The following is a 12614-nucleotide window of genomic DNA, read 5'->3' as shown; positions in this document are numbered from 1 at the left end:
ACGACCAATATAGACAAATTCAACAATCTTGTATTAACATCTCCACTCAAAGATCTATTAACAATGAAGATGGGACACTTAAAAATGACCAAAGAGAGAATATTTTGAACACGAATTCTGAAAGACTTACTGGATACCCTAAATCACAGAATATCATATATTCCCCAAAAAATGTTCTTTGTGAACCCACTCATAAGAGGATGTCTGCAATTCTATCTCACAATGACACATATAACATTATCCAATTGATAGGTGAGGGAGTATATGGGGAGGTGACTTGCTGTCGTAAAAGGAGCACTGGTCAGTTTGTTGCTATCAAGGCCCTCAAATATGATGGCTGCACTGCCTCAGAAATTAGGGTGTTAAAACTGTTCCAAAATGTGGATACAAACAACTTTCATATTGTACAGTTTCTTGAATGCTTCCACAGCAATGGAAAGTCCTACTTGGTATTTGAACTTCTGGAGCAGAATTTGCTGGACTTCCAAAAAGCTAACAACTTTGCCCCTCTCCCTGCCAAACATATTAGGATCATTGCCATTCAGCTGCTGAGAGCTTTGGTGAAGCTGAAGGAATTATCTATTATTCACACAGACATCAAACCTGATAATATTATGTTAGTAGAACATATCCGATTTCCTTTCAGGGTCAAAGTGATTGACTTTGGTTCAGCCAGCCTACTGCCTGAGGTTCAGCATATTAATGGTACGTATTTTGATGATTCCTTTTCTAATAATTTTGATCTTGAATGTTTGGAAATTGTTGAAGTTCTTTAAGGAAAGGACTCCACTACTCACAGCATTTTTATCATGTTATTCAGTTTTTGATTCTTTTCTTTATTCATTCAAGGGATATGGGCTTCACAGGCTGAGCCAACATTTTTTTGCCCATACCTAATTGCCCTTGAGAAGGTGGTGTGAGACACCTTCTTGAACTGCTGTTGTCCTTGAAGTGTGAATTTACCCACATGCTGTTAAGGAGAGAGTTCCGGGATTTTGACCCAGTGATGGTAAAGGAATGATGTGTGGCTTGGAGGACAAGTTCCATCTGGTGGTGTTCCCTTGCTTTTGCTGCCATTGTCCTTCTACCTGGTAGAGGTCGTGGGTTTGGAAGGTGCCGTCTAAGGAGTCTTGGTGAATTTCTGTAGTGCATCCTGTAGATAGTACAAACTGTTGCTACTGTGCATCGGTGGTGGAGTGAGTGAATGGTTGTGGGTGGGGTGGCTATCAAGTGGACTGCTATGTCCTGTCTGATGTTGAGCTTCTTGAATGTTGTTGAAGCTGCCCTCATCCAGGCAAGTATTCCATCTCACTCCTGACTTGAGCATTGTAGATGGTGGACAGGCTTTGGGGAGTTGCAAAAGTTCTAACATTTACTAACATACAGTAATTCCTTTGTAGCCATTCTCTATGCTTCAGCTTAGAAGAGTGTATGGACTGATCTCAGCTACATACTTGTGTTTTCAAGGGAGAGAAATGTGTTGCTACATAACAATCATTCACGAGTCTGTTGTACTTTCTCATTATGAGCTAAATAAAGGTTGCTACTGACTATTGTAGTGCCAATACTCTGACCTGGCTGAGTCAGCCTAGCATCGACAGGACACCAAACCTGTGACCAACTCATCTTTACATTGCTTGTCTTTTATCCAGGCAATTTTCAAGAGAACTTTGACAGGTCTTTTAGAAATAAGCCAACTATATATGAGGAAGGCATTCAAATGAATCAGCACAAGTTGTATACACATGTAAAAAAATTTGTGTCTGACATTTTTTAGCTCTATACCTGAACAATCTAATTGTTGTATTCCTACTGTTTCTAACTGGTTGGATGAAGATAATATTTTCAGGTGGCCTAGCAATAACAATTATCTCAGTATTTCTGCCGTTTCTAATTAGCACTGATCCAAGTGTTCCCAATTGATTTTTTAAACATTTCTGATCGGTTCAGCGGTATTAATGTTTTCCATTGTACTAGTGATGCTATGGTTTCCAATTAGTTCTACTTTTATTGCTTCCCATTGGCTCAGTTATTCCTTTGTTTCCTATTGGGTCAGTTATTGTTTACTAATGGATTAATTATTATATTGTTTTCTATATCAGTGATGCTAATATTGCCAATCAACTCTGATTCTATTATTTCTAATTGGCTCAGTTATTTCATTACATCTAAATAATAAATATAGTACCACACTCAAATTAAAATAAATACCTTAAGTTCAACCTGTTCTGATCACCTAGTTAACCTTTGCAAATAGATATGTTTTGGTAATTAGGCTTTACACCTAAATAATTTTTAAATTATTGATGGCAAGCAAGCAACATAACTTACTGTCTAATCCTGCTCATTACAATCTACCACTTTAGTTAAATACAATAAAATGTACAGTTGATCTCTGTTTCCTCTGAAATAATTTTTGATCATGAAAACCTTGGCTAAATTATAAATCCATGTATGTGGATGTTTCCCTGCCATAACTGCAAGAGTTTTCTGGAATTGATGGAAAAAAGGCAAAGGTCCAACCACACTAGGACCCAGTTTTTGTTAAAACTTATTTAATTACCTGTTGGCTTCATAGCCTCTGTTTACCACAGACATGACAATCATTGTCTCAGAAGTTCCTGTACCACAGGACCAGTATCAGGACTCAGCATATAGATTGAAGATATGTGTGAGCAGGCTACAAGTCAATGGTGGAGTAAATCGTACTTTTATCTTGCAGCCTGCCCACATATCTTCAGTCCAATGTTTTCCAAGCCTCATTTCTAGGCCTGTTGTCCTACCAGAGGGAACCTGCTGTCGTATTACTAACCCAATGCACCAAACTTAGGGATGATTTAGGATGATTCAACATATTTAAAGTACACTGTCTAAGCACAAGTTTTGGGTAGAGTTGTGGAGAGGTGGTAGTCATAATAGTGTTATTATCCCACAAAATATGAAAAAAGGTATGTCAAATATGACCACCCTCCTCCATAGGTATGCTAAGCCCCTTTATTTAAAGACCATAACGATATAGGAGCAAAATTAGGCCATTCAGTCCATCGAGTCTGCTCCACCATTCAATCATCACTAACTTATTTTCAGCCTCATTCTCCCCGTAACCCTTAGAATGAGAATCGGAATCAGGTTTATTATCACTGACTTATATGTCATGAAATTTGATGTTTTGCAGCAGCAGTACAGTGCAAAGACATAAAATTACTGTAAATTACAGGACAAATAAATAGTGCAAAAAATTTCATATTACTCAGTGATTCATAATTCCCTCCTACAATGTTTGTACCATGGCAGACATCAAGGTTGCTTCCTTATATTTTTTAGCTATTGTCTTTACAGCCCTGTCTGTGTAATTTTGAATCTTTTGGCCAATTTTCTTTGTTTTACACTAATGCTCATTAATAACCGGATGGATCCTGCACCAAACTCGTCCCATGAAGGACTCCCACATTTCACAGAGACAGATCTCTTTCAGCTCAACATTTTATTTTATTCTCTCATCCAAAATTCAGAAGTAAAAATGTAGCACTGATAAGAACTAATTTAGCAGTTAATTAAGTTACTGGCATTTTGAAAAAATGTTATTTAATTTCAACTTTCTATTAATAGAAACATTTAATTTTCATTTTAAAGAGCCATATATCCAAGCCAGGTACTACAGATCCCCTGAGATCCTCTTAGGCCTGCCTTTCTGTGAAAAGCTGGATATGTGGTCTCTTGGTTGTGTGCTAGCTGAGCTCCGCCTTGGTAGACCCCTCTATCCTGGTAAAAATCAATACGATCAGATCAGAATCATTGTTGAAGCTCAAGGACAACCTAAGGACCATCTGCTCAAGCAGGCAAGTAAAGCACACATTTTCTTCAAAAGAAATTCCTGTCCTTACTCAGCTCACAAGTGGCAACTTAAGTCATTGTCAGAATACGAATCAAAGATGTTGACAACATCTTTGGAGCCAAGAAGACAGACTCTAAAGTCACTTGATCAACTTGAGACATTCAATATCATTCAAACATTGTTCCAGAATGATGATGACATAGCTGAGTTCCATGACCGCAATGATATGGTAGCTCTTCTGAAGAGGATGCTCAACTTTGATCCCAAATACCGCATTTCTCCAGGCTCTGCCTTAAGGCATCCATTCATCACCATGGAGAAACTGAAGAAGACCTATAACCACACAAAATATTACCAGCTCTCTGTCCAAGGCCTTGATGCTGCTCTGAATTGTTGCAGAACTGAGAGTGAGAAACACAATTATCAGCTGTTTAAGGAGCCTCAATGTGCAAATAGCAATATGCCCATTGAGAGTACGCATTGTCAAACCAATCATAACAGTACTATTGCTCAAACAGCAATTGACAAAGGGGATAACCTGACTATCGGAAAGTCTGAAAGAATTCAAGGACTTAAGTTAACATCTAATGGGACGCTGGTCGACCAACCATCCACTCCATGCACAGAGGATACCATATACCTACCACATCCGTATCAAGAAACTTGTCATCAGATATCTTGGTGCGTGCATAGACATGCTGCAGAATCCATATTAGGAAATCCTACAAGCCCATCTCTATCTCATCCATCAAGGCCAGCTCATTTTTTTGGCAATGTGATTCCAAGTGATCAGATGACTGACAAAGGCAGAAACACAATGAAGCTCTCAGATACCTTTCCATCAATAAGTGAAGGTCACAGGAATAGAAATAACAATTCTGGAAAATATTCAAGATCTTCTGTAATTGAGGTATGAAATCTAGGAATATATAAGTTGTTGAGAGATGGCTACTGGCATTTACTAATTGCTAATTACTAACAATTACTAGTCCTAAAAAAAAGAAAATTTTTGGCCCAAAGGGGTGGTAGCCAATAAGTTTATTTTAAACCAATAATGTGAGAGATTATTAATCATTTAATAATATTACATAATACAGATTTTTGGAAGAGTTAAGTACCAGTTGTTCTATAGTTATATGATTTAGTTGAACATATACAAATATGCTTTTAGTTATGGCAGCAGAAGGATTAAAACCAGGAATTATTTTGAGGAATTTGCTGATAGTTTCTTTTTATATTAAGGCTGCTGCTCTTCTCCAACAGGAGAAACAAAATGCAAAGGTTCACCAAAAGGAAACAGCAACAGAACAAATGCTCAATCCTAATGCAAGAAATAATTCTACATGCTCAAAAATTTCCATATACCCCAAGAGTAGCCCCATAAAGACCATGATTAGGAGAGAAAATATGGAATTAACATTAGGACTCTTAGATCCAGTTCAAAATTACAGCTCATGTGGTCAGACAAAGCAGTGTCTTGAAGCTGGAGTGCATCTGTACAACCAGCATAACTCTATTTCAACAGGACAACACATGGCACAACTGGGATTTACTGAGAAGAAACCCATTCTCATTGCAACTGAAGAGGAACAGCTAAATAGTGAAAATGTAGAAGAGACTATAAAAAGCGGTAAGATTTATGTTACACATCCTTTAGGAATTGAGCTAATGTATCAGAATATGGAAATATGACTATCTGCCTTTCTAATTTATCCAGAATTTTAAGTTACCAGGGTATGACAAATCATTAACACCTGTATCCACCTATCTCACATTAAGTAGGCTCACAATTAAAGATTAAATTCGATACATTATTTGAGTAAGCAGAAAGAGAGAATAATTTTTAAGAAAGGCTTTAAAAATGGTCCTTATTTCAACAGGTTTAGAATAGGAGTGAAGAGTCTTTGCAACACAATAATAGTAGAGTTATAGAGGAATAGAGAGATTCAGCATGGAAATGGGCCATTCAACCCACCATGTCCACGCCGACTATCATGCACCAATTTTACATGAAACATACCCTAATCTACTTCATTCTCCCCACATACCCATCAACTCCCCCTCCTACCCCTGCCCAGATTCTGCCACTCATGTACACACTTGGGGCAATTCCCAGTGGGCAATTAACCTCCCATTTTTGGGATGGAGGAGCAAACTGGAGCAGCCAAAAGAAACTCACATGGTGAGCTGAAACATATGGAGATTCAAGAGTTAAATCATATTATGTAAAAGCCACTTAGAGCTCTGGATTGACCTCAGTAGGAGTCCACTTGAGTTCAGGAAAAATAAAATGGCCTTGGAGTCGATGCAGAAACAACATCACAAGAGTTAAATTTTCAGGGCAGGTTAAATAGATTACGTTCTTACTCCTTTGAGTATGTAAGATAATTTAAGGGTAGTTGAGAATCAGAAGGCTCTTCAGCAAAATTGAAAATTTCACAACTGAGTATAATAGCTTAGTGTTTGGAAGGATACAGTATTCTATAACTGGGGCATTTAAATGGAATTTACAGATGAGTCTTGGATTAATTAATTGGCAGAGCAAACTCCAAGAGCTGAATGGCCTACCTCTGCTCCCATGTTTTTCTGCCATGCATCTGAGACCATAAAAAGAGTATCATTGATAATGCACACTACTGTCTCATTCATCAGATGGGGTCCATTCCACATGGTGAATAGTGGAAAATCCACTGTGGAACTTTAACTTCCTGTTGAAATCAACACTTAGCCAGTTCTTGATCACTTTCACCACAGTAGGAATTTTGTTTTTTAAATTGTTAGCTTGTCTCTGTTGGGACAAAGGGACCCGGGAATACAGAGCCATTATTCCTTGAAAGTGGCATCACAAGTAGATTGGGTCATAAAGAGAGCTTTTGGCACATTGGCCTTCATAAATCAGGGCACTGAGTACAGGAGCTGGGATGTTATATTGAAGTTGTCCAAGACATCGGTGAGGCTGAATTTAGAGTACTGTGTGCAGTTCTGGTCACCTACCTACAGGAAAGATAACAATAAGCTTGAAAAAGTGCAGAGAAAATTTGTCCCTTTCCTTTGTTTGGAAGATGTTGTCCCTTCCCTTTGAGTCAGAGAGTTATGATTTCGTCCAACTTTAAACTATTTATATTCTAGCTTGCATTAATATCTACACTGCTTTGCACCATCTGCCTGTCCCAATAGCTCATCTGTGTGTTAGTATTCACATGGACCATTTCCTATCATAAAAAAGAATGAATTCTTACAGCGCTGTGGCCCATATTCTTTGCTGAACAAATGCCACCAAAAGCAGATTAACCTTTCAACTTCATCTTTTCTCTATTGAGGATTCTCAATAGAGAACAAGATGAAATCAGTGTTCTAGAAAGTATTAATTCTTGTGTGAAATATTTGTGGGTGTTTTGGATAGATGTTATACAGTGCTTGCTAAAAGGATGCCTATCTTTAATGCTGATATACGGAGTTTCAAGAGTCTCTTCTGGGTCACCTTTCAATTGTAAAGAATAATGTTACTTATTTGTGCTATTCCTCGCCTAACAGAAAGGTATGTCAGAAATTTTGTTATGCACCAACAGATTGGAAGTTGTCTGAATCTATGTAATGTGCTTCCAGTAGTGAACCTCCCTATTAGGAGTGTAAAGCTGAAGAATTAACATGAAGGGTCAACCTAAATTTTATTACTCCTTGGTTCCATCACTTCTGTGCCAACCTTCCAAGGCCTATATTTCTTGTTAGTTTAAAGACACTGCAATTTGTATTCCTTGTGTTCTCACATTATTCTATCTTAATATATTTGATTTCCTTTTCAAAATTCAAGAATCATATAGCACAAGAAAGAGTCAATTGGGTCATTGTACCTGTTGGCATTTGAGAAAACTCTGAGTTAATTCTGCAACTTGTTCTTTTTCTTCAAACCTGAAGCATATTTTCACATAAGCATTCTTCCTATTTAGGCAGTGCATTCCAGATTATAGCATTTCACCATATTAAAAATAATCATATCTCTAGTTTATCCTTCTGGTTACTGGCAGTCTTGATTTTTTCCATCAAAACCCCTCAAAGTTTTGAACATGCATAACCAAGGACTATAATATTTAGAGTCATAAAGTACTACAGCACAGAAACGGGCCCTTCCGCCCATCTAGTCCATGCCAACCTGATCTTCTGCCTAGTCCCATCTTCCTGTACCCGGACCATATCCCCCCAAACCCCTTCCATCCATGTACCTATCCAAACTTCTCTTAAAAGTTACAATTGAACCCACATCTACCACTTCTGCAGGCAGCTCATTCCACACTTGCACCACCCTCAGGTTTCCCTTAGATTCCCATTAAATACTTCACCTTTCACCCTAAATCTATGTCCTCTAGTTCTAGTCTCACCCAACCCGAGGGGAAAAAGCCTGCATGCATTCACCCTATCTATAGCCCCCATAATTTTGTATACCTCTGTAGGATCTCCCCTCATTCTCCTGTGCTCCAGGGAATAAAGTCCTAACCTGTTCAGCATTTCCCTATAACTCAGGTCCTCAAATCCTGGCAGTATCCTTGTAAATTTTCTCTGTACTCTTTCAAACTTATTGATATCTTTTTTGTGCTATATGATTCTTGAATTTTTCTGTAGGTAGGTGACCAGAACTGCACACAGTACTTTAAATTCAGCCTCACCAATATTTTGTACTTCAACATAACATTCCAACTCCTGTACTCAATGCCCTGATTTAAGAAGGCCAATGTGCCAAAAGCTCTCTTTTCAACCCTATCTACCTCTGATGCCACTTTCAAGGAATTGTGGCTCTGTATTCCTAGGTCCCTTTGTTCTACCACACACCTCAGAGCCCTACCATTCACTGTGTAAGTCTTACCCTGGTTTGTCCTCCCAAAGTGCAACACCTCACACTTATCTGTATTAAGTTCCATCTGCCATTTTTCAGCCCATTTTCCTAGCTGGTCAAGATCATGCTGCAAGCTTTGATAGCCTTCCTCACTGTTTACTACACCCCACTCTTGGTGTCATCCCTTGATCCAGTTTACCACATTATCATCTAAATCATTGATACAGATGATCAACAACAACGGACCCAGCACTGAGCACCTGTCTAGTCTCTCCACATAAAATCTGATAATGTCCTCTACACCCTCTCCAGGTTTGTGATATTCTTTGTAAAGCATAGTGCTCAGAATTAGATGCAATTCTCTGTCTGAGGTTAATCAATGATTTACAATAGTTTAGAAAAAGTTGCTTGCTTCTATACATAATATCTCTAATTATAAAGTCTGATTATTCCATTTTGGCATTCAAAAATCCCTTATTTCAGACTGCTATCCTCAGAACCTTATTCTGTACTGGTGACTCTGAAATCCTTGAATATCTATCCATACTGTATATATTCATGAGTCCCTTACACCTTTACTCCATTCTGGTGTGCCTGGATCCTCTTATTCCTAGCTCATATCCCTAATTCTGTTATTCCATGAAAGTTTTCTTTAATTCAAAATGACGTCCAGAAACTTGATCCATTCTGGAATCCATGGCTCTTTCAAACCCCGTATCTTTGCTCAAATTCCTTGAATGTCAAGTCCCTTATTATTTAATGATTTGACTGAGATATCAATTTCTAAATAGCCTGTTAAATTTACTTTATACAGAAAGCCCATTTTTCTCCATTTTACTTAACACTTAATGATGTGAATTGACCTTGCCGACACAGTGAAACATATAAATGAGTGGTAAATATTATAGGGTGATGAAGCTAAGGCAAAAACCATTACTTATTTCTTAATTCTGCTATCCACTAGGAAATAGAAGGATCAGACCTAGAGTGGGACACATACACAAGAGTGGAATTATCCCGTGAGTAATAAAACAAAAATCTATATGCCTTAAAAAGCAGATAAACATTTTCCCATTGAAGAAGACCTGAAGATATAAAAAGAGATCACCGCTTTGGTGCATTTGGGAATGCTGAGTGCTTCCAGCAGAAGAAAGCGGAATTAGAAACAAGAGAACAGCTGTGTAAAGAATCCAGTTTAGAATATTGCCCCAGAATTCTTGGTATCACCTCAAAATGACATAACAAAGCATGTGCCTGCAATAGGTTCAATTCCTGCAGAAGAATGTTAATAAGGCAGAACGGATATATATAGTCTCTGGATTCATTTTCATCTCTGTTAGCTCAACCAGATATTAAACCTGGTGGTGAGATTTATACAAAGATCCTCTGGGTGGTACTGTTGTAAAGGTGGTTAATGCTGGATTGCCCACTTTTACTGATCATCTCTGCACTGGCGCAATCTTCAAGACTTAATTCTTCTGACTGCTGTTTGAGAGTAGCAGCTGGAGGTAAGAGTAGTTCTAGGCTTCTGAAGATTATGCCCTGCCAGGGTGTGCCTCGGCAAAGTTTAAAGAGAAGCCTTAAGAATCAGGGGTATTGTTTTGTAGGTGAAGTGTAGCTCTGGTGTACTGTGCAACTTAGGGATGCACCAAGGGACCAGAAGCAAAAATTGATCCATGGAAATTACGAAAAAAGGCACAGAATATCACTTGGAGAAAAAAGTAATTTTCTATTAAACCAAAAAATGCAATATTGTTGTACTCCTGCCCTGAGAACCTGAGTGTTGGAGCAACCTCTCGTGATAAGTTAGTGGATATGTTATTGAATCTTTGTGAATTTTGCTTAGCACTTGATCACAGAGTAAAGTTAGTACAAATGGACGTTTGATGATAAAAATTATTGACTTTACTTGAGGGTGGATGTTGTGGTCAACTCCAAGTATAATCCAATTACTGTCAGTAGAATGCCACCTAATAAGGATGTAATATTTGGTCTGCTAGTGGCTGGCATTAATGAAGAAAATGAAATGAAAGGTGTTTCCTTGGTAATGGAGTGACAAAGACTTCACTTGATTCTCAGCAAATACAAGATAACTGAGTATAAAAACTGAACAGCTTGGGTTCATTAAAGAGCATGTCTTTAACCTTTTTTTGCTAACCTAAACTCATTTCAAAACTATTGGAAAAGACAATGTATTGCTAAATTTTCAATAAATAAATTGAGATCCTTGAAAATGATGGGACAATTTGAGGTGGTTGCTAATTCCTTTTCTTTGATGTTATAAACAAAGACATGGAGTACAAAAAACAAGGAGATTATGCTAAGACTTTACAAATTTATGTTTGGCCCCAGTTGGAGTAATGTATCCATTCCTAATCATGCATTAGGAAAGATATCGAAAGCACAGGGGAGACTTACGAAATTTGTAATAGGGAGGTTGGATTCAGTTATATTGAGAAAACATGTTGTTATTGTTCTCTTTGGAGAAAAGGTGGTTCAGGGAAGATTTAATAAAAATGTACAAATTCATGAAGGCTTTTGATAAAGTAAAGAGAAACGGTTTCCATGACAGATGGGCTAACAACTAAAGGACATAGATTTAAGATAATTGTCAAACAGGAATCTGAGATGAAAACATCTTTTGTGCAGTAAGTTCCTGTGATCTTAACTGCACTACCAAAAATACTGGTGAAAGCAGATTCAACAGTAACTTTCAAAAGGAAATTAAATATTTATGTTTAAAAGAAAACATCTCCATAGGAATAGGAGCTATTGGATATTTCTTTCCAAAGGTTGGCACAGGCCTATGGAACAAATTAGCAACAGAAAATGCAGGGAACACTCAGCAGGTCAGGCAGCACCTTGTGGAAATGAAGGGTCTTCACCCTGAAACGCTAACTCTGTTTCTCTTTCCACAGATGCTGCCTGACCTTCAAAGTGTTTCCTGTAATTTCCATTCTAGTTTATGATTTCCAGTGTCTACAGATTTTTTTTGATTTTCAGGGGCAGAATAGTTTCTTTCTTTGCTGTGATATTTATATTATTCAGTGACATTTGAATTATACAGGCACGTATATCAATTGTAAATCGGTGAAAGTGTACTGTCAACAGGATCCCTAAGAATCAAATAAGTTATACTCATTTTTAATCTTTCTTTTGCAGTTGCAAACCAAACAGTCAATCAGTTCTGGGGGGTCATAGAGAGCAGGAAAGTGAAGAAATAGACTTGGAAAACGTCCACCTGAATTTACATGTCAAAAGGCACAAGCTGGTAGGATTATTAAACCCACATCTATGCAATTCCCCAGTTAGACTACACCTGGTTTGTGTTTGAGAAGGTAGGATGGTCATGTAGGTTGCACAGTAAGACTTGACCAGAATAATACCTGGATTTACCAAGGATTAAATTACAAGGTAAAATTAGACAAACTAATGTTGTATTCCATTTTTAGAAGGCTAAATGCTGATTTGATTGATGTTATTAAGGGGAAACAATAGAATAGATGGAGGGAAATAATTTCTAGTGATTAGCAAATCAAGGATGCCAAAATTCATTCCAGACTGGCACAAAGCAGCCAGTGATGGAATATTTCAGACATAAACAATTTAACACTGAAGTTGCACATAGCACATATTGATTTTGCACAAGGCAAATATCTGCCTTCTTACAAGTGAATACAGCCTAAAAACTTGATCTTGAATTTTCAAGGATGAAGTAGGAAACAATTTTACCACAATGGGTGGTGGAATTTTGTAATCCTCATCCATAAATGGCAGCTGAAGTTAGGTCAATTGTTAGTGCTAAGTCTTAAATTTAACCTAAAATATTCCTGCCTCCCTGGCTACACTATTTTTGTTTGTTTTGAATTTATGCAATGTAATTTAACTTATAAATGAATCTTGCTGTAATAATGCTATTCATGTCTCAAGAAATAACCCTATTAAAAATTT

The 12614-nt window shown here is 37.6% G+C and overlaps 1 protein-coding gene across 1 annotated transcript; it reads left to right on the top strand.

The window, feature by feature from the left end:
- Positions 1-200: 200 nt before the first annotated feature.
- On the top strand, positions 201-11887 carry LOC127569482 (homeodomain-interacting protein kinase 4-like). Its single transcript, XM_052014220.1, has 4 exons — positions 201-705; positions 3634-4308; positions 5361-5465; positions 11826-11887. The coding sequence occupies exons 1-4, from the start codon at positions 201-203 to the stop codon at positions 11885-11887; spliced, it is 1347 nt and encodes a 448-aa protein (XP_051870180.1).
- Positions 11888-12614: the final 727 nt, after the last annotated feature.

This window comes from Pristis pectinata, chromosome 1, assembly GCF_009764475.1.
Source record: "Pristis pectinata isolate sPriPec2 chromosome 1, sPriPec2.1.pri, whole genome shotgun sequence".
Classification (NCBI taxonomy): domain Eukaryota; kingdom Metazoa; phylum Chordata; class Chondrichthyes; order Rhinopristiformes; family Pristidae; genus Pristis; species Pristis pectinata.
The sequence above is the reverse complement of the archived record's forward strand: the minus strand, read 5'-3'. Positions and strand labels throughout refer to the sequence as shown.